The sequence below is a fragment of the Haemaphysalis longicornis genome, unplaced genomic scaffold, assembly GCF_048455015.1.
Source record: "Haemaphysalis longicornis isolate Haplotype H1 unplaced genomic scaffold, Haemaphysalis longicornis Haplotype H1 scaffold_78, whole genome shotgun sequence".
In the NCBI taxonomy this organism is placed as follows: Eukaryota; Metazoa; Arthropoda; class Arachnida; order Ixodida; family Ixodidae; genus Haemaphysalis; species Haemaphysalis longicornis.
The window spans coordinates 752756-778500 of NW_027526441.1; the positions used below are offsets into that span (position 1 = coordinate 752756).

Below are 25745 nucleotides of genomic sequence, written 5' to 3' on the forward strand. Positions count from 1 at the left end.
CGATTATCTGAGTTTATGGATCAGTTTGCACCAGGAGTACATGTTTCAGGGCGACTATTTGACTCGCAATTCCTATGTTAATTCATACTTCTTCGACCGAGCATCTTATATGATTTTTATGCGGCTTCAAAAAAGAGGAGTACAATTATTTTTCGTTCACAAGAAAAAGCAATGAAGAGAAGCCGACGCCGCAGCTGTACACACGAGGTCACGTTTTCCTGCAATAATTCCGGCTGCCCAAACCATGTGTTTGTCGATGCCTCACGATAGTGTTTCTGCTCTGGGTTTAAAAATACAAATAATAGAAGCAGGAATTTAGTATACGAATGTGCGAGGGTGGGAATAAGCTCGGATGTCGCCTTCTGAACCGTTAGCATCCTGATCAACGGTGCTGTAATTTGTACCGCAACTTCCTTCTCGGCCTTTGCAGCCTCGTCGGACGTGATGTATTGTTCGTGATGTTTACCTTCACAACCCGCCCGTACGCGCGGGCAGTAGACGGCTAGCTGGCACAGAGTAGCGTTGTTTGCAACACTCCGACAGAAGCGCATCGCAGCACGAGCTAGCGCAGCTGCCACTGCGATGCGCTGCGGTTAGTACGCAAGCCCATTCAAACGCATCATACTGCTTCCATGACGTCGACGGTACCGAAACTGGGTTCACTGCGATTATGTAGCAACATTATGAACGGGGCTGATGTGAACAAAGACACTGACTCCGACCGGCAGCAGTAAATACTGAAGCGATACAAACATTATATTGCTCGACGTCCTTGACTTACTCTCTATAGACAGTTGCATGTAGGCCGCGGGTGAGCGCTGTGAACTGTCAATAGGCTTTTGCGCGAGTCCCTCCTCCTGTCGCTGCCTCATCGGGTGCGCACTATTGCCCTTGCCATCCCGTTTCCAACAGGCATCGTGTGAAACTGGTAAGTGGAACGAACTTGTCATTTGTAATAAGCGTTCCCGGTTGGGGCCACTTATAGGTGAGCTTGGCTGGGTTGTTCATCCTGGCTCAAAGAAAAGGAAGCTCGCTAAATGTGCGTAAATGAAGAAAACAGTCCAGCCTGCGTTATAGCGTAATGGCATATGTGTACGAAAATGTGTACGTACATCAACAAGTACGCATATCAATGAAAGGTATTGCGTTTTTGGACACACACACACATACAAACACATACGCGCACACACATTCAAACAATGCTTGAGAGTTACCAAGCAAGGTGAAATCCAATTTTCAGAGCCACGTCTGCAATTGCAGTACTGTATTCATGAGGACATACAAATTGGGAGCATTATGCGACTCCAGACAAAAAAACAAGGTGTGACGCGTGTAAGGCTCCCGAAATATAATATATATCGGCACCAAAATGAGGTTTCCGTGTTGACACCAGCTTTTGGCAGATTACAAAGTCATGGTTCCTTTCTAGTTTCAACTTCCCAGCAATCAATACAATGCCAGTGGTGCATTTGCTGTACACCAGCATGAACTTATCAACTTATTCTGAGGCCTCTTTTTGCGTGATAGCAAGTTAGCAACACTCTTCAGGTATTCACTCAGGAAGACAAGGTGACTGTGAGAGGGAAAGAGGTTCTCAGCCTGCACCACATATGTATCGCAGGGACAGAAAGGGAACAGGAGGGGGTAGAAATATGGGTTGAGGTAGTGGTACAAAGGTGGTTGGCGCAGGAAAAGGAAGGGGTAATGGGGAAGAGAAGATAGATCAGCGACCACCGCCCGGGAACGGTAAAACTATCAGCGGGCTTTTTTTTTTAACATGAAAGGAAAATTTCCTGGTTTGAAACGAAAAATCAGAAAACTCTACAAGTATTAAAAGAAAAATAACAAACACGAAACCTTAAGAACACTTCGTTCTAAAAGTTGATCTTCACTGTCGACTTGGATAAGGAAGACTAAGAGCAAGACAAGGTAGCTCTTATGAGCTGCCAGTAAAATTATGCGAATCTGCCAATTTTAAAGATTAAACTATTCCCTTTTCACCTTTATTTGATGTCGCTGCCGAGAATTATGGATCCAGCTCTCGTTTCTTTTGTCGGAACAGGTTCGTTTCAAGATACACCGCAAGTGTGGAGGCCAGACATACAGTTGTTGGTGCATGCTCTCTTGTGGACAAGTCGGAAGTAATCCGATTCGTTTTGGCCCATGTTTGTGTATTTGGTACTGGCAACTTTTAGGAGTCCCACCACAAAGCAACAGATCTAATTTATATAGGGTCGTTGCACGCGCCTGCACCGCTTGTTTATCTCGGGTTTTGCATAAACACTCTTCCATACGAAACAAATGTATGCCGGCCATATCCAACCTCATGCTGATAGGTAATTTCGCAATAACTATACCAGATTTCATGGCAACGCTTTTGGTATCACTGCATGCGTGGTTAGAGACCAGATAGAGAGAGAGAGAGAGAGAGAGAGAGAGAGAGAGAGAGAGAGAGAGAGAGAGAGAGAGAGAGAGAGAGAGAGAGAGAGAGAGAGAGAGAGAGCATGTCGTCGTCGTCTCTCTCTACTTTGTTATTTCACACCCCCTCCATTTCCCTTTCCCCGAACTGGGTTTTATGCAGGTGAGCCACCTGCCGAGCTCAAAAATATCCCCAGTGCACTTCCTTTCATTTTCCTTTCCCGCAAACCACAACCAACAGCCGCCTTTGCCAAACCATCAAGTGCATCGCCATTATGTTTTGTATGCGGGCCATCCACAGTGTTTGTTTGCACACGTATTGCAGCTGATACCTGTGGCAACCTAACGACGTAAGAGGTGGTGGCAAAAGTGGGGCCGTTCGAGCCGAGCCGCCCGAGAGTGCAAAATCTTAGGGGGAAGAAATAAATGGTTTAAACATGCGCGTCACACCAGCAACGCACTGCTAGTCCAGACCGTACCCCAACCTTGGAATGTTTGCCCGCCCCCCTCCACCCCCCTTTAAAGCGTAGAATTCTTCGCCGAGTACCCCTAAAGCCCAGCCAGGACTCTACAACGCCCTGCATTTCCACAAAAGAAGAGTTCGCGGAAGTTACACCTATAATCATTCTAATATCGTAAATGGAGATAATTGGTATCACGGAAATTTCGTGCACCTGTGAACTACCTCTGACCACGCCCGCCCACCGTCCACCGGTGTGGTCAATCTCTCACCTGTCCATAACCATTACAACCATCATTTGTATATAACCATCATCACAAGTCTCCTGGTTGGGAAATCACGACCTGGAAAGTAAAGGATGGAGGAACCATCCGCTCAGCTGCCTCCCTGAGAGAAGCGTCCTGTCTCCATACAATATATATATATATATATATATATATATATATATATATATATATATATATATATATATATAGTATAAGTAAAGAGTCGGATACACAGCAAGAACAATAACAAACAATGTTTACTTACGTAGCGGCAACGGGACTTGCCTTCATCAGAGTAAAGTTACATGATTTTGTAACTAAAGTTACATGATTTTGCCCAGCAAAATCATGTAACTTTACTCTGATGAAGGCAAGTCCCGTTGCCGCTACGTAAGTAAACATTGTTTGTTATTGTTCTTGCTGTGTATCCGACTCTTTACTTATACTATTTCTGCGCGCTTTGTGAGTTTATCTTTTTCTAGATTTATATATATATATATATATATATATATATATATATATATATATATATATATATATATATATATTGTTACACTCTTTTTTTAGTGAAGTTAACTTTTTAAAATACATATATACATATATACATATATATAAATGTATACGTAAGAAAGAAAGAAAGGAAAACGCACGCCAAGAGTGGGGACCAAACCCACGCCAACCTTTCCTCTCTTTTGAACGCCGCACGGGCTATCTTATTTTTATAGGGAGTGTGTTTGGCCCTGACGTCACTAGCCTAGAATAATCTTCTTAGATCGCCGGTGTTCTCGTCGTAATTCCGCGTTTCGAGAAAAAACCACGTCGAAATATATATACTCCCTGTGCAGCCGCCGGGGTATTGAATTCGTCGACACTCGCCTGCGCTCGCCGCCTGTGTATTCTTTGAGTTGTCAGGGGAGCACAAATAGGTTACCGGTAAAAAGCGCGAAGGCTCATTGGTTCATTGTTTTCTCCCGCGGAGTGCCGCCACTTCCGGTTCGGGAGCTCTCCTGGCCTCCCATACGCCGTCGGCTTTCACTCGCGTGTGTGCTTGTTGTTTAACGATTTTTACCGGGGAAAAAACGCTCATGCAACGGGAATTCCCTAACTGACAACGATTGACCCTACTAGCGGTTTATCTGACAGGTAAGCGCCCCGTGACAAATAAACAACACACGCGCGCGCGCCTGAAAGCCGCCGGCGTACGGGAGGGCAGGAGAAGTCTCGAACCGGAAGTTGCGGGAGGAGACGACATACCCGTGAGCCTTTGCGCTTTTTACCGGTCACCTAATCGCTCCAATAAACTTGTTTTTTCCTTCATGATAGCTGCGTCGTCTTTGGCTACGTGACAATATAACAAAGCCTTTAGAACAGTCTGTTGTGTTTACACCACAGTTACGTTTAGCAATCCCTCTGTGTGGGGTTGTGCAGAGTACCCATTTCCTGCCATTAATTCACCTGATCAGTGGATGGAGGCGTTGGGCCGGTCGGACCCCCAGCTTCAGAAGGAGCTCGTAACATGAGCAGCTAAAGTCGTCGCAACCCCTAGGGTTGCTCCCACCACGCCCTAATTCGCTATGTAAATGAAGGTTATTTCTTTCTCTTTCTCTCTCTAACCCGGTTTCACTGGACGAAATGTAGGAATTATGATACGGAAACCCATCGGCTACATCTTACAGCTTGATATTAGTTTTGTGTTCGAAGGGAAATGTTTGTGGAGTGAAAAAATAATATATCGCAGATAACGGCGGATGACGCCGAAAATAAATAAGTTCTTGGCAACCTTAAAGTGCAGACGTTTGTTGGCCAATGCACACGTTACCTTTTGGTTTCTCATCTTTCAGACTAGCAATCAAACCGACCCCACGTGTTCTTCATGAAGGGTTTCATGTGCCTTTGCAATGTTATCTACTAGTGGAACTACCAACACTACTATTAGTAGTAGTATAATACCCGCCCCTCACCACCGCCACTACTACTATTACTACTACTACTACTACTACTACTACTACTACTGCTACTACTACTACTACTACTCCTAATACTACTACTACTACTACTACTACTACTACTACTACTACTACTACTAGTGAAACTACCTACATCTAATGATGATAATATTACAAGAAAACAGTACCCTATTACATGTTTCGTATCAGACATTTATGCGGGGTTGTTCTCGAGGGAAATGAAAATTAAAAGAAACTAACAAATCGTGTGCGTCAGCTATCCCAGTTGACTATTTTCTGCAGTTATAGATTTTACTGCCAAAGGATACAAGAATAAAACCGAACAAAGATTACAGTGCCTAAGCTCTCAGTGAAGATAACAAATATGAGCGCTTATAGTCACAACAAAGGAGGTCATATGGTGGCATTCTAGCTTCATTTCCTTAAAGACCACAAAAAAATCCTTCAAAAACAAAGAAAAGATAACACCCCCGGCTCCTCGGCTTATCGGCATGGAGCCGATAAGCCCACGTGAAGTGGGTGTGACGGCAGATGACTGCCACGACGAAGCGTAGGGCGCGTTCTGCTCACATCGCTGCGGCGACGTTGTCTGTGTCGTACACGCTCCGCGCTCCAGTTTCGCTAGAAACCAGTTCGGCGCCACGCACTATCCAGTCTTTTTTCCGCAGCTGCACCGTCCCCGGGACAGCCGTGATCGTATAGTGGTTAGTACCTTGCGTTGTGGCCGCAATAACCCAGGTTCGAATCCTGGTCACGGCAATTCTTTTTTCTTTTATGCTTGCTGAAGCTGTAGCGTGTTAAGCGTAGTGTGAAAATGGGCACAAGCCGTTGAGAGAGCGCGATATATAAATAACGCTACACAACTTTGCAAACGCTCCGTCGTACGCTCGTAGCTATCTTTCTTGCCGTCTACAGCCATTACATTGCTTAAACGACTTCTTTTTTATTTGTGTCTGCTACACGCTAGCGGTAACCGTTGCCATCCGCGACTAGGTAGAAAGATAAAACAATTTGTCGGGGCACGTATAAGAGAGAGGCGAACCGGCGACTGCGCCCAAATTTAGAACCAACGCAGGGTTCAACATTGCAACTCTTCAGTAGATGGTGCTCATATTTAAACATGAAAAAAAAAATCTGTTTCCCATGTTTCTTCTCAACGAGTTTTTAGGGTCCCTCTTTTTACGGCTATTATTTCTTTAAACACAGGACATCGATTCCAAATACAAGATAATACAGTTTTTAGGAACACAGCGCCAGCCTAGAGAATTCTGAGAAAATACTGCCTAGTGATGTTGTCCAGTTTCCTGAAGCCGTGGCATGGTATATCGGAAATGCAGGAAACCATTTAATTGTTGTTATTTTTGTGTGTGCAACTTTGGCTTCGTTTTTGTTGCAGAAGGGTAAAATAGCCACGTGGGCGTTGATGAGCCCGTAAATAATGGCGGAAGAAGGTGTTGTTGGTTGTACGCAGCCATCTTATGAGAAACAAGCTGATAATCGAAAGAAACTAAAACACGCTTTTTGATGGTTAATTCTCCAACCCAATTATTGCCTGAAATCACATTTCGCTGATTATATTACAAGTTAAAGGAAAATGACCTGCGGCACCATTTGTAACTTTTTTAGATATTTCTGCCCGATAATTTTTAGGCGAAAAACAGTAGAATAGAGCTTGTGCTTGGTTTCGCGTTTGTTATAAACGTGTGGGTCTGCTAAGTGAGGCTTTGAAAATACTCTGACGCTGAAGAGCCATCTGTTGTTGTTGTAGCATCTTCCTTATGAGCGCCTTTTCTGAGCCAACCAACAGAAAACGTTAAGAGTAAGTGTCTACATAAATTGCTTTGTCTTCTTCAGACTGGGGCATCTTGGGATAAGAATTGTGATAAAAATGATAAAAGAGGGAAGAAAAGCTGGTAGCCAGTGAGCACAAGTGCAAAACAAGGAGGCACAAAAAAACATTGCCTCAAAATGCCCAAAAATGAGTGATGTGGCCGTTGATTCGTACGTGGTTGTTCGCGGCGATGATACGATGGCAGCAGCGTCTGAACGCGTGAAGGATTTAGTAACGAAGTGTTATTGTGGAGCCTTGTACGAGGCGCCGAAATGGCGATAGGTGGAAACACGTTCCTGTGCACTAAGGCGGTGTGAAGAGACGTATGCTATTGACCACGCGATAAATCAACGGTGGAGCCTGTACGCATCGTTAAAAACTCGATACTTCCCCTTTTATTTTGTTCTTTTGTTGTTTAAAGTTGCAGCTGGCATCCCGCGGAACAAATGTCAGTTCCTCCGCCAGCTGTTTGGTCGCGCTGGGGCTGCAGTTGTCTGCACGCATTCGCAGCGTTCGTCTCGATCGTATGTCGGCGGACCGAAATATCACCCGCCATTTCGTAAGCTTTGCACGGACTGGCATGGTCCGAGAGCATTTCTTCAACATTTCATATTTGGATACCGCAAGCAGAGCCGTAAGTGTGTTTTATTCTCGAGTTTGCTGTAGTGTTAAGGCTTATGCTATCAGAGCACCTTCGAAGTGGTGGAAGAACATTGCTCTGAATCACATGGACGAAAACAGAATACAACTCCGTGTACTGGAGTAGAACGTTGCGTTGTAGTACGTTAGAAACTTCTATGGTTTTGCGTAACGTGGGGCAGACGTGTGGCAAGTAATGTTTTGTTGCATGTGGTGGCAGTTTGTAATATATATATCGTGATATATATTGTAATATATATTGTGCGCTGTTTTTGCCACGATTGTGATGAAGCTATTTCTGTACGGGCAACAACAATGTGCGTGTATACTCGTATTTCACGTTTCGGTAACCAATGGAGAATTTTTGAGATACAGCTCATTTTGCCGTAGATATATCCCGAGAGCGTAATTACACACCTAGTTAAATGTATTATTATATATTATCATTACTGTAGTCATTGGTCAGCAATAATACTGTAACAAGCTTGGTTGCAACAATTGGTCTTCTGGTGTACGTTTGAAACAATGTGTTGCTCCACAATAACCTTTTTTATTGCACTGTGACAACCGTTTGGAAGTAAACGGTCTTTGGCCTTAAAAGCAGCTCCTTTCTAAAGTGTTGCGTCCGCTGATAATGGTTGCGCCTCGTGTGCCGGAAATGATCACGTTCATTGCTCGACGTCGACAAAAAAGCAATTGGAAATATTAAACTTTCTTTTTCTGGTGGAAATGCCCCGTGGAGGAGATGGAGCACCTTTAAAATACATATTTCAGGGTATAGCTTCAGCACTGCTTCGGAGTGTCAAAGATCCAACTTATTATCTGTTTCTTGCACTTCACGAAAACTCCCAAGATTATCCGTAATAACTCCATCATGAAGGCTTAAAAGCTTCCCTTTCACTTCTCTGAAACTGCATGACACTACAAAGAATACTGCCGTTGTACCTCCCGAAAACTCCTTTAAGCAAGGGAGTTTACTACACCTCCAGTGTAATGAAGCATATCCAACTGACATATCAGACGTGCTTGAAGGCATGTTGTTTAGTCCCGTTGAGAATGATGACAAATAAGCATTTATTTGAGTTTCCAGAACTGTTCGCTGAGCTCCACGTGGGGTTCCTTATGAGTAGTGTAAGCATCCGTGGGTTTGGGCGGCAGGTCACACCCGGTCCACCGGATATTAATGGTGATCAGGGTTTGCGCGTGTCGGTCAAACCTCCCAATGCTGTTTTGAGGGCTTCGGGTACAAGTAAAAGGCTGGTGTGTTGGCACTGCCATGCTGCATGGCCGAGTGAAAAGGAGAGAGAGATCAATTCTTTTTTTAGACAGAAGGGACCAGTCCAGCACAATGCTGCATTTGGATGGTTGATGAACATGTAGGGAGACAGAGAAAAAGCTTTAGTTACAACTGAAGAGGCCAGCCCCACTAACGGCAAGGATTGCTATTCCAGATAGGAGTGAACACAGCGACGCGAAAGATCGAAAAAAGAAGGAGGGGGGGGGGGGGGGGTAAGGTGAACATAAACAATGCATCGTGATATACAGCGGTATACGGGTGGTGATAAACACGACGGTGAGCAAATCTTAAATATCGCTGCACAAAACAGGATGTAACTGTTCAATGAAATTGTGGGGAAATGTACGCGTTTTTAAAATGTGTAAATTCAGAGGGTTCAGGGAAGATTAAAGCAAGCAAAAAAGAAATACGAACGCACAAACACACGCACACTAACATCGACACGGATACACATAGACATACACGGACAGGGAGAGTCACAAAGTGACCCTCGATCTGGAAGCTTTTAGGAAGCCTACGGGAGATTTAAAAAACCGTATCTTGCTCTTTGATTGCTGTTCCAGGGGCCGAAAAGTCAATTTTACAAAGGTGTCTCGACAGCAGTAACCTTCGCATTGTCGCTTGCACCGACGAGAAGCGCAGACAAACGCGCCACACATGTTCAATGACCCCCCAAAACACCATAAAGGGGGCAGAAAGGCCATTTTGCCAGCCAGAAACTATAGAAAAGTTCTACGAAGGTAACAACGAGCTGCAGGTGAGGTATAACACACTGTGTTTATCGAGGTAGGCTTTTGAGGCCCACGGAACATGCAGCCGGGAACAAAAGTCTCTAGAATACGATTTCGGCGTTCAAAGTCAATTTCTCCGCTGTCTAATCGCCCAGAATTTGCTTTATACTTGTAAGCGAAGCGTTATGGTTCGGGGCATCATGACCATATCAGTATCAGGAGTCCACAAATATCAGGATCAGCCCAGCGCGAACTTCGATTGTTACGACGTAAAGTGAGAGACGCCGCGCTAGATATCCGGCTGATGGCATACACTACAATTGTTAGAACGAGCTTACGATACGCCAGTATTATTTGGGACCCTCATCAGTAGCACATAATAGATAAACTAGGAGGTAGTTAGCGAATGGCGGCTAGGTGTATTTTTTCCGATTACAAGAAAACTCACTCGTTAATAACCTCCATGCTTGTCAGGGCTCGTCATACGTTGGCTATGCGGCGGCGTTAGATCGCGCGCCGGAAGGTTTCGTACTAACTTTACAACAATACCCTGGATTAGAGTTCTAGTTTGTATTTGCGGCCCCCTGGCAGAGTTTCATCGCGAGCTAATCACTCTTGAAATATCACGTCTTATATACCTGGAGTTTGATGCCTTTGATCCCTTCTTCAGTGTCAAGACAGGTGTTCGGAGGAGCAACTTCAACTCCGGTGTATTTCCAATTAACGACACAGTTGACTTATACGAAGAAAATTTGAATACATTTTTTGCGTGAACTTGTGTTTTGTATTCCCACCCTGCAACGACCGGAAGGGCTGACATTATTGAAAACAAACAAACAAACAAACAAACAAACAAACAAACAAACAAACAAACAAACAAACAAACAAACAAACAAACAAACAAACAAACAAACAAACAAACAAACAAATAAATAAATAAATAAATAAATAAATAAATAAATAAAACTACTATTGCTGTAATTGTTTCCGGCTAACTGTTGTCCCGTATACATCGTGGCCCATCAGTGTAGAGAGGGCGTGCTGTACGGATCGGTTTGTTTTCCAAATAAACAAAAGTGTTCGTAGGTTTACAAACGTATGCACACAGTCTTGAAACAAAAAAAAAACAAGAGAAAAAGTGCTGAATAACTTCTACGTGTGCATAGCGGACACCAACTTCGGGCACGAAAAAAGTCGCGTTGAGGTTGTGGGAGAGTAAAATAAGTTAGTTACTCATTATGCCTTGCTTATCATTCTGATGCTGGTTCATGATTAGATTCACAATTTTTGTAACCTCGTCTTCGAGCAGCCATGTTGGCGCATGGGCAGAGAAGCTTACCTCCATTGCACTAGCGCGCGGATATATTAAGCAAAATCCGGGTTTCGTCACTTGAGACAGCCGGACGCACTCAGGCGCAACGGATGTACGAAGGCAACCACCCCTAAAACATCCGTTGCGCACCCGGGAACGAGTACTAAATGCGGCCGCTCATCTTTAAGGGAAGTGCGAGGGTATTGAGATTGCTCTTTCCCCTTTTTTTCTTTCCAACTCAAGAGTACTACCACGCATGGGCCCTGCAACGCACCCGGGTGGCCACGGAGTGAATTACGAGCGACTCGCACTGGAAGAGGATGACAGGACGGGCCTCCCAGCGAAGTACATATTCGAAATAGATGAGACAGCTTTACTGCTTGAAAGATGTTGCTGCGAGCATAGTTCTGCCTCTGTAGATTGTGTCGCCTACACATCGAACGGGCACATTTGACACATAACATTTGGCTTATGAAACAACATAAACCGCCATGTTAGTAATGTGACCAAAAGCTAACAGTAAAGCACATAGTACTTTCATGCGCAGAATTGGGAATTTTGAGGAAGAAATATCTTTGGCTGTTCTACAACTAACAGATCCAATTTCTACCCAGTTTACTACTAGGCGAGAATGCTCTTGTCAAAATCTCCCCAGTTTTCGGTTTTTCAAGAGAAGCCATGCTTTTAAACAAGCTTTAATGTCCCAAAAACAATAAGCCATTATTCACAAATCAAGCACAAAACATCTTTGGCACCTGATGGTTGCTTACGCGTCATAAAACACAAGCCAACCCAACACAACACAACACAACACAACAGAACCCAGCACAACACAACGCTTCTGTAGATTTGGGAGGTGGCTTAATATGATTTCACAAACTTGCCACTTTAGGAGCAGCCCTATAAAACTGCATGGTTCTAGAAGTGCTACAATCATCGCAGTCGCCATAATGATCAAATAAAGGATGTGCAGAACAGTCCAGAACACGTCTTAGTTTGATCTATGTTTAAAGAATCAAAACGTCTATGAAACAACTTGACTTTGAGGGTGTATCGAACCAAGTGCTATTCTATTGATTTCGTTGTTCGGAATGTCACTTTGAATACCTCTCGCGGACAAACGTATATTCGCCCAATCAGTTTAAAATAATTAATTAAATCTACAGAGATGGTTTCTAAAAAAGAAGGGAAGACGTTTAAGCTTTGGCTAATGCAAAACTCGGAGCTCTCACGTAAAAAAGGTCAACGACTCAACCTATATTTACTCATATTTTGTTTATTCAGCGCGGAGGTAATACATAGTTCAACTTTTTAGCTTAATCATACTGAACTTAATAGGGGTACTGCCATTTCGCAAAAACCCGACATCCCCGTTTCTGTCTCGGTTGAGCCTCGGCGCCAATGGACTGGAAACGAAGATGGAGGGAAGTGAACGGAAGGGTTGAAAGGAATTCAGTTTATCGACACATGTCTGTCCCACAGTCCGAATTCCCTGCTAGTTCAGACCCCACCACATCAGTCGAATGGTCATCCGTCAGTTTTTCCAGCAATGCAGGCATCCACGTGTCCCTGACACTTGAAAGCTGTCTGTTGCCTGTCCGCGCCCACCCATTGCCAGAACAACGTGTGGTGTTACCACAACATATTAGGGATTCTTGTGGAGCAGTTGACTTACCTCGTATCGTTCAACTTAGCGTCACTGAATAATCTACGCTTAAGAGTACCGCCACTTCGTGCACCCGGAAGCGTCTGATGGCCATTTCGTTTCTGGCTTGCAGTGTTGCCATCTCCCCCGACGAAACCGCCACCGGTTGTGACGGGCAGAGTGCGACCGGCCACTCTAGCGTCCGCGCAGCAGAGAGAGAGAGGGAGAGGAGAGACGCCCAGAAACAAAATGGCTGGTCCCATATTTAAACAAATATCACGTGGTGCCGACCGACCAATGAAAATCTTAGCGGCACAATAAACATGAGAGAAAAGTGTGCCGATATTATAAAAGCCTTTATTTAGTGACGCTAGTCCAACTCGGCTACACGATCTCATGGAACGAAAGAAAACTTCATAATTTCAACCCGGAATTTTTTCATTAAAAGAGAGCGTAATAGTATTGCCTGCAACACAAATTTTACAGAATATTTACTGCCAGTCTGTGTAACTTTTTCATACAAATATGTTTTACTCTCGTCCCCCTAAATAAGTCCCTGGTCTCCCCCGTTGCAGGAGCCGCAAGAAGACGCGGAAGCGAGTTGTGTTCGCATGCTTCGTGCTGATATTCGCGCTCCTCGTGAGTGCAGCGGTCGTGTGGATAGCCTTCGGGAGCCACGAGAAAACGCGAGACGCAGCCTGCCGACCCGGACGCGTCGAAGTAGTACTCACTCCTTCGGCCTCTGCCCTCGGAAACTACAGCCAGTGGGCGGTATCCACGGACGCCGCGCCCTGCACGCCGGTGGCCAGGTATGATTTGAGACAGTGGCCACTCCTTACATTCTTTCGGGCAATATGGCGACTCAGCGACGGGAGAGAGAGTAAAAGCTTATTGAAACGAGAAAAATACAACCTGAGAGACTGATCTTAGGCTTGCTACATCCCCCTGGGGCAAGGGTACGGGGGACAAAGAGAGGAAGGAATGGATATGGAAGGTATGAGAAATGACAGCGCTATAGAATAATGAACTATGTGCACTTAAGGTGCATCTAACATGTTCGGTGCGCAAATGTGGTAGTGAAGTAACCACCATCATTATCATAAACTTTTTTTATGAACCAGGAGAAAGACATATAGGGGTGAAACTATGATTGCAGTCCGAATTATAGAAACCCGATGACAACAGCTATATGGCCTTGGCTCTAGGGACCAGTTAAAATTGGTCCTATAGGCAAGCGTAGCAGGGGGCGGCGTGGCAAGTTTGATGGGCAGAGAAGATGAAGTTTGCGGGGATAAACTGGTCGCAGTTAGCACATGACCGCGATAATTGGAGATCCATGGGAGAGGCCTTTGCACTGCAGTGGACGTAGATAGGCTGCTGCTGCTGCAGATGATGATAATGATGATGGTGGTGGTGGTGGTGATAAAGCGTGACTGACCCGGGCAGCCACCTCCCAAGTTTCCAGAGAGGAGGGCATATCGTTCTGTGTCTGCCAAACGATGGGGAAATGCAATGCAGCCCAGAAAAAACTGGCTTTGTCGTAGCATTTGACGCATCCCTGATGGAATTTTTTAGGAAACGTAAGTACATTCTTCAATATAGCAGTAGCGATATTTCTAAATTACAATTGCCGGAGTATTGAAGTCATTTTAGTGCCGTATGCAACGGACTAGGTACAGCGTGTGTACACCCAGTGCAGTCAGTGCAGAATGCATAAGCAGCCCTTAGGGCGTTTCACACTGCTCTTCAATGACGGGACAAGTAAAACGAGGTAGGGAATCTTGATCGTTCCGGTATGCGCAAAAGTACCGATTGAACCAGCGCGTCCCTAAGTTAATGCGCGTCTTAGAAGTGAGAACAAGTCCCTGTCTGACTGAGGATTTCCGACACTAAACGGGAAAAGCCGCGTTCATTTACCGGCCGCGTGGCAATCGTCTGTTTTGTGATGCAAGCCATGAAAGAAATGTGCGGCTGATTGCTAGGCACTTTTTTTGCGCTCGTGAAACGTCGGCACCACGTGGCTACTAACGCGTCTTCCCTCTGCCTCGCTTTACACCGGAACAAGGTAAAGACATTACTGACTCACTGGCAATTGCTACATCACTAGTTGCCCACCAGCAGAGATCAAATCGGTGACTCACCCAATGATCACCAGTGGCCATCACTGATGGTGACCCACGGATGATGACCCATGGGTCACTCGTTTCTGGTGGATGCATCACTCCCTCGTGGGCTTGAATTGAAATTTACCCAACGTTAAACTTAAAGGAGCCATGAAGACAAAATACAAGTTGCGTTTATTAGAAAGACTGCTTAGTCCCGATAACAATGATACCAATGTCATCGCAATCTCCGAACAAATAATGGAGATATTGAAGAAAACGTGTGAAGCAGTCGCGACCCCCCAGCTAATTTCCCGCAACTTTTATATGACGTCACGGAACCTTGCTTGTGCTATTGGCGGCCGCCTAACTGACCTGTCGCGACGACACATGACTGGACGTCTGTAATGGGGCCTCTAGTTCCATTTGACCGCATCACTTGAATGCTAACGTGCAGTTAACGCACTGAAAATGATGTTTTATTGTTGGCCCGTATGACGTCATTCTTGCTCATAACACGTCACTGTGGCGCAAAATTTGAAAGTTTTTAAATACTTCTTTCTTTTTTTCTGTTAAAAAACATCTTTTCGGGCTGTAATGGAGCTGAGTGAGATACTGAATCCTAGTTCTTTCAAATTACACGAAGTTGTATTTTCTCTTCATGGCTCCTTTAAAAATTGGAAGTTAGGCCTAACGCCATGATTTTAGGTCTAACGTGAAAAACTAGTACCCATTGGAAAACGTACCAACAGTACTGATTGTATAAGTGAAGTGCCGGTACGGGTTCAACTCGCAAGGCCTCAGATGTAAAGGTGGGCATCAAATTCAACGCATACGCGGAAGTGGCTACTGTTATTTGAGCAAACTGATGCTGCGAAAAAGTGATACCAGAGAGGGACACATACCTGCGTTGGTGTCTGGTACAACGCTTCATAACTATAAATGTATGCTGCTGCAGTACGTTTTGCAGCAGCTTTGCCACACTATGTGCATTCTGGAGCATACATCAAACAATCAATGAACGAATAAATAAATTAGAGTTCAATTAGAGTGCAAGCTCTAGTAGGGTCGGCCACAAGAAATCTGTGCCCGTGCTCTGAATCCCGTGTGCGTACTCTGAAGCCGACCACAAAATTCCTAGCCACAAAGTAACACACCTCCGCTGGGGGCTTTGGGTAATGCCTTATAAGCATGAATGTATGGTGCTAACGCACAATATTTTGCGTTTTATGCAGCGAAACCATCCGCTACTTTTTCGGCGAAATAGCTGCTGCCCCAAATGACTTTTCTCATCAACCGTCACTATTGTCTACTACAAAGAAATTAAAGTTGTTTTTATGATGAAGATTTGTGACCAACACCGAGTACAGTCACATCTCCTTCCACATTTATGTTATTTTCCGTGAACCTAATATGTACACTAATGCGACGTGAAGCAAAAAGAAACGCAAACACTTTATTTCCTTCAGGAACGTATTCGGGAAGGGAGGCAAGACCGTCGACGCGGCCATAGCTACACTCCTGTGCATGGGAGTCGTCATACCCCACTCAATGGGAATGGGCGGTGGCTTCGTAGCGACAGTTTACTCCAGGTAAAGACCACCATTTTTTGATGCAGCTTGCATACAGTTGCACGTGCCTTCCCATGGCCCGGCAGCTGAGTTCCGAAAATTGCATAGCAGCGCCTTACTGGCATGCTTAACTGCTACCAACAGTCATGCTATAGTAATGCCGCTTGAATATTTGTTTGTTACTGATTGGAATATTTCACTGGAACAATCTTACTGCCACTGCGTTCACTTCGCCAAATCTGCATACATCAATTGATCAGTTTTTTCACATGTAGAAATTTTTTGTCGTCGCCATTCTTTTGTTAGTGTTTCTTAGATAGATATTGTATAATTACATTTGCCTGATATGCTATGTTTTTATCTTTCCACTTCTGCTTGGGCATAATTCTGGCCTGCAGTATTGTCTAAATAAATAAATAAAAATAGTCGACCCTGCAGAAGGGTCAATAAACTCTATGTTGACCATTTATCATTTGAGGGATTAATTCTTGTCTATGGTGTCCGGTTTCATTGCCAGTTGGAGAACAGGGAGGCTTGCACCTCGTCGTAGTAGCCTTCACCTAAGACGATGGTCGTCGATCTAATGAATTGCCTTGTGCAGTCATGGTCATCGCCTTCAGGCTATGGTGTTGGTTCCTTTTTCGCGGGGAGGAGAAGGGGGCGATGGTGAGGTGAAGACACGCTCAGAAACATGGCGAAGCGCGTCCGGGTGCAGTGGGAGGGGGGGGGGGGGGGGTACTACATTGACGTTATTGACATGAAACGGGGGGATGAGCCCAGACGACTTGCTGCCAGCGAACGCGCACCGCGTGTCCCAGATTTTTGGAAATGGCTGCGTGGAGCGGTCACCGGGTTTGCTAGTCGCGCGGAAACCCGGATCCTTTCTCCACACATGTGTTTTGCGCTTCATAGCGCAGGTTGAGCTTCGGCACGGGAAATGGTCCCAAAATTAAAGGGACCACGATGACAAAATATAAGCTTGGTTCATAAAATACTGCTATGTCAGAATTCTAATCAACCCGAGATATTTCAACGAGAGCATCAAACAATTATGTCAGATATTAAGGAAAACACAAGGAAGAGTGGCAAATCGCCTGCCGTTTTCTCGCTCTCCACATGTGATATCACAGGGATCATGATTGGGCAATTGTATTGATTGATCTGGCCTTCTTGTATAGCTGTGCTAAACGCAAGTCCGCATTTAAAACAATAATTACCCAGTTTTAGGGGCGAAGCACTGTAGGGTTCGAGCTGTTGCCATCTCCTGTAGTCCCGGTACTGAAACACCGGGACGCTCATTTTCCAACGCCTTGTGCTAGAACGCAAGACTTACTAAAAGAAAAATGTATAATGGACAAAACCGGTTGAAAAGAAACTAAGCTGATCTAAAGATTTATGGAACACTATCTGTCTGCTTCAGCAATCGTCAAGCACAAGTAGAAACTGTTTATAGACGAGTTATAATTTCACTTACACTCAAATATCCACCAGCTCTCGATGCTAGACCTGATCAGGTCGCGTAATCGGTTGAAACAAGAACAGGCATAATTATCTGGTGCTGGGGCCTTGGCGCTGACACTAACTAGAGACCTCTTCACCTTCGCCACGAGGACAGGCATCTCCAGTTGTTTTGTCTCGGTCGATCAGGCGAAAGCCTTCGATCTGGTCGAGCACCAGTACTTGCTCGCCGTCCTGGAAAACTTCGGCGTTCCTCGGGACTGCATGGCAATGTTGGGGGCACTGTACACGGACGGGACATTGCCGCTTTTTGTTAACGGGCAGCTAACTGAACACTTCCCCGTCACTCGTGGAATAAGACAGGGTTGCCCGCTGTCGCCCCTCCTCTTCGCCCTATGCCTTGATCCGCTTTTGCGTCGAATAATTGACTCCCCTGCGATACGCGGCTTCCCGTTGCCTGGCCAGGGCCAGGTCAAGGTCTCGGCGTACGCGGACGACGTTTCCCTGTTCGAGACGAAGACAGTTACGCAGCGTTTTTACGGCTTTTCACAGAGTAGAGCGAGTTGTCTGGTGCCCAGCTGAACAGGGGGAAAAGCAAGGCGCTCCGTTTTGGTGCGTTCGCGTCGGACCTGCCTGGCGGCATTGAGTGGGTTGCAAGAGTGAAAGTGTTGGGGGTTGTCTTTCGCGCATCGGGCGAAGTGGCGAATGAGACCTGGAGGCAGTTGAAGGGAAAGGCGGAGACGCGGCTAGCGGTAGCTGCATCCTTCGACCTTTTTTTGCAGGAGCGCAGCTATGTGATAAAAGCCTGTGTGTCGGCAGCCTACTACTACGTAGCGAGGGTGGCGACTGGCGAGACCACCACGGCATGAATTCAGAAAACTGGGAACTATGCTCGGCACTTTTTTCTTGGGTGCAAATAAGAAAAAAGTGGCCCGCACTTGCTTGCGACTTCCAAGCAGCATGGGCGGTTTCAGTATCCCCTGTTTAGAAACTATGAGTAGTCTCCTCGCAATAATGAACTTGCTCAATCTAGCACGTAATGAGGAATACCCGGGGTGAAAGCTGTGTGAGTTCTTCCTTGGCACTGACCGAGCATTGTTTTTCGATGGCGTGCGGGTAGGACCCTCAGCCGAGCAGCCACCGCCTTTTTATAAACACGTCATAAAGTCGTTCGTTAAGAAATTTCAGAGCGCAACTCCCTGACATGGACGTCCTCAACACAACGCCTACTAAAATTTGCGAAACCCTAGTAGTGACGCAGCTGACTGAGGAACAGCTCCCAAAGAGCAGGGCGGTAAAGTGGAAGCAGCTGACGGCCTCATTTTTACCGGCCGGCCTCAGAGATTTCAGCTGGCAACGCGGCTGGGGGGTCCTGCCCACGGCAGACCGCATCGCAGCATGGGGTGTAGCACCCTCCAACAGATGCCCACAGTGCGGGCTTCGGAAACCCTGCAGCATGCGATGTTCGATTTCAGAGTTGCAAAGACCTACTGCAATGTTAGCGCGGATGTTCGGACACAAAGTCGGTGCACGCACAAAGTGGCGCGATGCATTTGTTTTGTCACTTTACTGTGTGTTGGTGCCCAGATTATCTGGAAACGGCACGGCTTTGCGACGCTCAGAGCGCGGCCGCAATAGTACATGTTTCCAATGCTTCGAAAGATGCGCTCACGTCTTTTCGATCATCTGGAGGCTGAGCTCGCCGCGCAGGGGAAGAGCAGTTCCTTCAGCGGTGGTCCAGTGGGTTTATCCCTGTGGTAAAGAAGCAAATAGAAGTGTCTGCTCTACCCTATTGTCTTTGACTGTTGTATTGATGGTGACGTATTGTCGGGAACTGTCGAGGATGTGATCTACAGTGATCTTATATACGGTGTAATAGTGGTTCTAGTGTTGTGTGTACTAGTGAACTGTGGAGGACTGCAGACTTAACTGTGTGTGTAGGGAGTGGTTTGATAGAGTTTTGAAGTGATACATGCAGTGTGCATGGTTTAACCGACCCGTGTAGTATTTAGCACAGCGGGTCTTTGTATCGGCTATTAATAATTTCTCTTTCTGAGAACGAGCACCCAGGGCAAGGCGCGGGAGTGGCACTACGCTGGCGTTGACCCCTGCCACTGCCCCATACTGGGGCAAATGAGGCATGCAAATTACTTAAAAGGCTACTGAAGCGCTTTTAAAACCGGGCAAAATTCTACTTTTTACAATTACTGCATTGGTCAGTTTGTGTCTGTTAACTTTTTTTCGTCATTTTTAGCTCGGGGACAGCGGTATTCCTCGATAAAGTTGACCCGACGCCCGCCCACTGCTCCCTCCCGCATCGCCGAAAGAGCGAGATACCGAAACGGAGCGACCGGAGTTAGCGTCATATTCGGAAGATGGCCAGAAACGTGCGCCGCCGCTTCGCTGTATTCCAGTTTTCGGGGCGAAGTACCGAATCAAGCGTCTATTCAGCACTTTATTAATCTTTATTGTCTAGAGCTCCTTCCGCGTCGATTTTTAACCGTAATGATACTGTGTTTTTAAATACTCCCTAAAGCGACTCCTAGATACCAGAGATTACCTACCCGAGGGCCCGTGGCTACTACATTGCCTTCATGAGTAGTCAGGGCCGGCCGTGTTGTGGGGTGCTTTGTGCTGCATACGCGAAGCGACGGGCTCAAACAAATACGCAGGTGCCCCAAGTTCCTGGTCCATTATTATAGGGTATTAGAAAGTTTGTGCGACCGCAGCGCTCTGGGTTTCCCGACCGTCTTGTTCGTTCTCCGGATCAACGTTGTTGGCTATGACGACAGCTTAGCTAAGTAGGTAAATTTTAGGAAGAAATCAAGAAAGCTGGAAAGCCTGAAGCGTTTTCTACGCTCCGAAGCGCTCCGCACACTCGCCGGTCGTGCAGGCCCGTACGGCCCCCGAAACGGCTCGAAACGCGTATGCCGCGGCAGCAACCGCTCTTCGCTGCTGTCCAAAATCAAGGCCGTCGCGAAAAGCAAGGTAAACGTGCGAGACAGTGGATGATAGTGTGGTGAAAAATTGTGCTGGGGATTGTCATCCAAGGCGATATTGAAAGAGGTGATTGAATTTGTATCGCGATGCGAAGCGCCGACCGGTCGTGGAAGCTCGTCGACGGCAGCAAATGCACCTGCCCGAGCGGAAGACGCGGCGAGAGGCCGATGGATGGCGCTACCAGCATGCAAGAATGAAGCCAGCACCGATCGGTCGAATGACTATCAACACTATCAACGTGAAAATACGGTTCCACATGCGAGAAAGGGGATGATAGTGTGGTGAAAGAGAGTGTTAAGGATAGTCATTCGCAATTATTGAGACAGCAGCTAGCAAATATCTGCCTTGGTGCTAAGCCTAAAGTTTAAAACATTCGAGGCGATCCGTGCAACACAAGCCGGCTGGAGCGGTTGGGGAAGGCGTTCTTGTAAAACTCGTCGCCGACTTGCGTGCTGCGTATGGGTTCCTCTACCTTATGAAGGTCACTAACGTTCGGTTCCCCTATTTTAAAGCTGCGTACTTGCAGCAATGCCAGGTTGCGCTGACCGGCCGCAATCTAAACGGGAACATAGTGATGCGGCCGCCGCGGCGGCCGCATCGCTAGCTGCTGCCTGCGCGCATCGCAGGCCGGTACACAGAGCTTAATTGTTACCGCCTTTCCGAATGTAAAAACAAAGTTACACATGCGAGGAAGGGGATGATGGTGTGTTGAAAAATTGCGCTAGGAATTGTGACTAGCGCTGGTATTGAAAGCGGCGAACCAATATCTGAACAACTTCCCTGCACCCGAGAAACAGTAGTCGGCCATGAGCCTTTGGGGGAGAGCCCCTTTCTAAAGCTCGCCGTGAGCAAACCTGTGGCGTTTTTACTTCCCTCAGGCTCTCCTATTCTAAGGAAAAATTGTGTGTCTTCCATTCACCAGAGGACCTTCTGGCCCGTATCTGAACGGGAACATAATGAGCTCTTCAGGCTGAGCGGTCACCGAAGCACCGATACTTCCGAATATGACGTCATCTGCCGCCGGCCAATCGCTAAAGGCAGCCAGGGCTCTGACCGCACCGCCGGGCAGGGATCGTTTGTGTTGACGAAAAAAGATGGTTTGGGTGTATATACACATAAAATAAACGTTTTTCGATTTCAGCCTCAAGAAAACCAGGATGTCTAACAATTTTTTTTCTTTAAAGCTCTTCAGCAGCCTTTTAAAAATCAGGTTCAACGGAAAAGAGGGCGCCAGCGCCTCAGCAAGCGCGCGATTGCTCGAACCGCCGACGCTTCTCCGGCGCCCAATCAGCGCGCGTCGTGTGGCAAGAGAGAGACTTGCGATCTTTGAATACACTTAACAGTAAAACCTCGTTATAATGAAGTTGATGGAAGAGTCGTGATTGCTTTGTTATAAGCATTGCTTCGTTATAGCCAATGTCCATTTCTACCGGCAATTTACATGCGAGAGAGGATGTACTCACCCCCGAAACTCACAAGATCCCCGCGAAAACAAGAAAACAAAGGAAAAAGACAGCAAATAATCGCTACTTTATTCACGCCAAACGGCTCGTCCATGATCATTCGGCAGCACACGAGCCGGCGGCTCACTACGCAGAGAAACAGTCCTGGTAGATTTTTGCCGCGTCTTCTTCAGACGAATGATGGCCTCCTCAGCTGCAGCGGCGATTTCGAGTTCGTCCTCGTCGTCATCGTGAGCTCCAAAGAAGCGCGCAGCCTTCCTGCTGTATCCCGGTAGAGTGCCAGGAGGAACATCCAGGCCCGGGAACATACCGAGAATCCGGGAGACGCGCAACCTCGCGCGTGCGTCCATGAGCTAGCTTGCAGCCATTTTAGCGCGTTGTATAGTTGGCAGTCCTTACCTAGCGCGAGTTTGGAATTACGGCACCCGTGATTGGACGTAAACCGTCGCGCTGTAAGATATTGACGTGACGGGAACCCAAATGGTCCGTAAATGCGCTGTGAGAAGAAAAGAGTTCGTTATAATCATTGTGAGGAAATATTAGCTTCATAAAAACAAGGTCCTAAAACATTTGCGTCCATTGAAATTTCAAGAGGAATTTCATTTACCTCGTTATATCCATTAGTTCATTATATCCCGTCTCTTTATAACATGGTTTCACTCTATACGCTGCATCCTTCACCCCTTCCAGACGTGGCAAAATTACTTCTAAATAGTAATTAAATTACATTACTCATTACTTTCCTAGAATTCTCTGAATTGTAATTAAATTACATTACAAATTACAGGTGGCTGGAAGTAATGACATTACATTACTATTACATTTCAAAAGTAATGAAATTACTTTGAAATTACTTTAACAAAAATTCATCACTCGTACACTACCAACTCATACACTCTATGGTACACTCATATATATACATATGCACTGCAATCTCAAAAACATTGGTTTATACACAAAAACTTACGCACAGTTTATTTACAGCCTATACATTGGTATATTAGATATCTTTATTAGGAGCTGCGATAAAAGTGGACATCGGGAAAGTGTCCCCATTTGTACAACGGAGTGTCTTGAACCGATGTCCAATTTGAATCGCAGCTCCTTCTGAGATGTAAAGATATCTAACATGTCAATGTATAGCGCTGTAAATAAACTGTACATAAGTACGCTCCGCTAGCTCGGATGAGGGTGGGTTTGTGTTCAACATAATGAAAAATGTTTTCATCCAATGCCCAGAGATGCCCAGAGACTCAATGGTCATTGGAACGCTACTTGGTTAACTTTTCTTGGTCACATTTTTATGCCGTAAGAGAAGTTGACAGGCTATATCGTGGTCAAAAGTAATGGGGAAAGTAATGAGCAATTTCCATGAAATTACTTTCGAAAAGTAATTTATTACGTTACTAAATTACCAATATTCAAAAGTAATTCATTACATTACTCATTACAGCAGAACGTAATTTAATTACTGCAATTTAATTACTGTAATTTCATTACTGCGAAGTCTGGCCCCTTCCGAGGTTTCACATAAGTGGAGATGGCCCATTTTTCGGTACCTCCTTCATGACGTCACCGCTGACGTTGTGTAGCCGAAGATTTGAAGGTTCGCCAATGTTATTCATTGTTTTTCGTGGCCCGCGCAGATTTGTGTGAGTTAGGAAAGGTTCAGAATGAAACCTGTGTGTGTGTGTTGCATTCATGAGTCCTTTGAATAGCAGCGTTGCTACTGGGCATCAAAGCTGCTCCGTATATAAGGCGCGGTCGCTGCACACCCTGTGAAATGAAGCATTAGATACGAACGGCAACCAGAAGTGCTATAACAATTGTCGAAATAAAGGCACCGAACACTGAAGTTACGATGTTTCTTTTTCTCCTACCGTGCACCAGGGGCCAAGCAGAGACGCTCATTGCCCGGGAAATGGCCCCAGCGGCTGCCACAGCGGACATGTTCGTCAAGGACAGAAGAAAAAGCGTGCGGGGTAAGTTCGACTCGTGTTGCGAAGGTGCGCACCATAATATCGTCGAATTTGGAAGTGCTGATGACAATCGAATGAAATTACGGGAAAAGCTGGAAGGTAGTGGGAAAAGCGAGTCCCAGTAGAGGTTCTAAGGCAACCGGGTGCAAACTCGGTTGTCTTCCTTCATTTATACCGGCCATGCCGACAAAATACAAGTTGGTTTTATTCAAAAGATTTTATGTATTATAGTGCACGCAGAGTTTGTCCGAAAGCAAATAATCAATTTAGTTAAAATTTTTCTTCTCCCGCCAAATCGTGTTTTCATGGCGTCTGCAGTGAGATCACGCGAACCGCTGGTTTGCGGAGCCTTGTTTACCGTTAGCCAATCTAGATGGCGCCACCATACCACGGCGAGCCGGTTTTTGCCTTTATTTTGTTTTTAACCGTATTTGTACCTTGGTTGTTTTTGTTAAGGCAGAAAATTATCGCTTCGTGAGACATGGTGTTCGCTCGACAAATATGGTCACGTATGACACCGTCGCTTACGCCAATCGAATCGGCCTGTGTCGTCTGAAACAACACCAATGCACCGCAGGGCTGTGCAGCTAAAACAAGCCCAATGCGCGCACTACCATCAGCAGTACGCATCGGTACTTCTATGTTTACGTGTGATTTCGTAACTGTCACTGTTTTACCCCACCATCCTTAGTGATATAAACAGTATGTGCCCTAAATTTAAGCACAAATATCTCGTTCGGCAAGCTTACAAGATTTGCGTTCACTTTTGCTGGCCTCATCCAATCGTACAGCTGGCACATATGACATCACAGGTTTTGTGGCGGGAAATGAGCTAATGGGTCGCACGGCCATTCCCCTTTTTTCTCACTATATACCTTATTTGAGCGAAGTGTGCATTAAAAATGGTGTCAGTATGATTCTAACGAGGCAATCTTTCTAATGAACCAAACTTGTGTTTCGCATGCATGGCCCCTTTAAGGACGGTGCCTTCAGTATAAGCTAAATGATTTCACAACCTGTGAAACTCTCAACTAGTTACGTATTAAAGACGGGGGGAGGAGCTTGATGAACGGAAACAGTTCGGGGTTGCTTACATGTTGCACGTGACGCCTGCAAAAACTGTACTCAAAGCCGGACTACGAGCTGTCTGTTTGTCTGTCTGTCTGCCTGTCACCAAGAACAGCCAAAAATGTCAGGCTGACTCTGCTCGCAAGTAGGCCACCGATGCAACGGCAGGTCCACCATTCATTCACTCATACTGCCAGCCCAGTGCGGGCTTGAAGCATGAAGCTTTCGTGTTACAGATGTTTTTTCGTGGCCTTCCCCGGCAGGCCAATGGGGAGGCGTGCTCTTTGACCCTGAGCGGAACGTGACCAGTAGTCACGTTTATTGTTTTCTTGTCTTGTTTTTTTTTCCTTCTGTTTTACTTCTCCCCAAATTTTTGGCTCACTGTTAGCTCCGCTGTGCTTTAACCTCGCATCTCCACATGGACGAAACAAAAATCCCAATTACCAAGCAGATAACTGCTTCGTCAATAAACCGAAGTTTTAACCTTTGCAGAGGGTGAGAAGGGCATGAATGTACATAATGTGACGGTGTCTCGTTG

At 45.9% G+C, this 25745-nt stretch overlaps 1 protein-coding gene and 1 non-coding gene across 7 annotated transcripts in view; both read left to right on the forward strand.

Annotated features, from left to right (window-relative positions):
* The first annotated feature begins 5798 nt into the window (after positions 1 to 5798).
* On the forward strand, positions 5799 to 5870 carry Trnah-gug (transfer RNA histidin (anticodon GUG)). Its single transcript has one exon. It is a non-coding gene; the product is annotated as a tRNA-His (tRNA).
* A 1350-nt stretch (positions 5871 to 7220) lies between these two features.
* The window catches only part of LOC144148131 (scoloptoxin SSD14-like), a 65332-nt gene continuing 46807 nt past the window's right edge, over positions 7221 to 25745 (forward strand). The window contains exons 1-5 of one of the 6 annotated variants that reach the window (XM_077679720.1): positions 7221 to 7576; positions 11165 to 11266; positions 13142 to 13375; positions 16138 to 16260; positions 24051 to 24142. In XM_077679720.1, coding sequence (XP_077535846.1) covers positions 11178 to 11266; positions 13142 to 13375; positions 16138 to 16260; positions 24051 to 24142 — 538 coding nt within the window. In that variant the 5' untranslated portion in view covers positions 7221 to 7576; positions 11165 to 11177. The remainder of the gene's footprint in view (positions 7577 to 11164; positions 11267 to 13141; positions 13376 to 16137; positions 16261 to 24050; positions 24143 to 25745) is intronic. The other 5 variants (XM_077679723.1, XM_077679718.1, XM_077679722.1 and 2 more) reach the window with 5 other exon arrangements.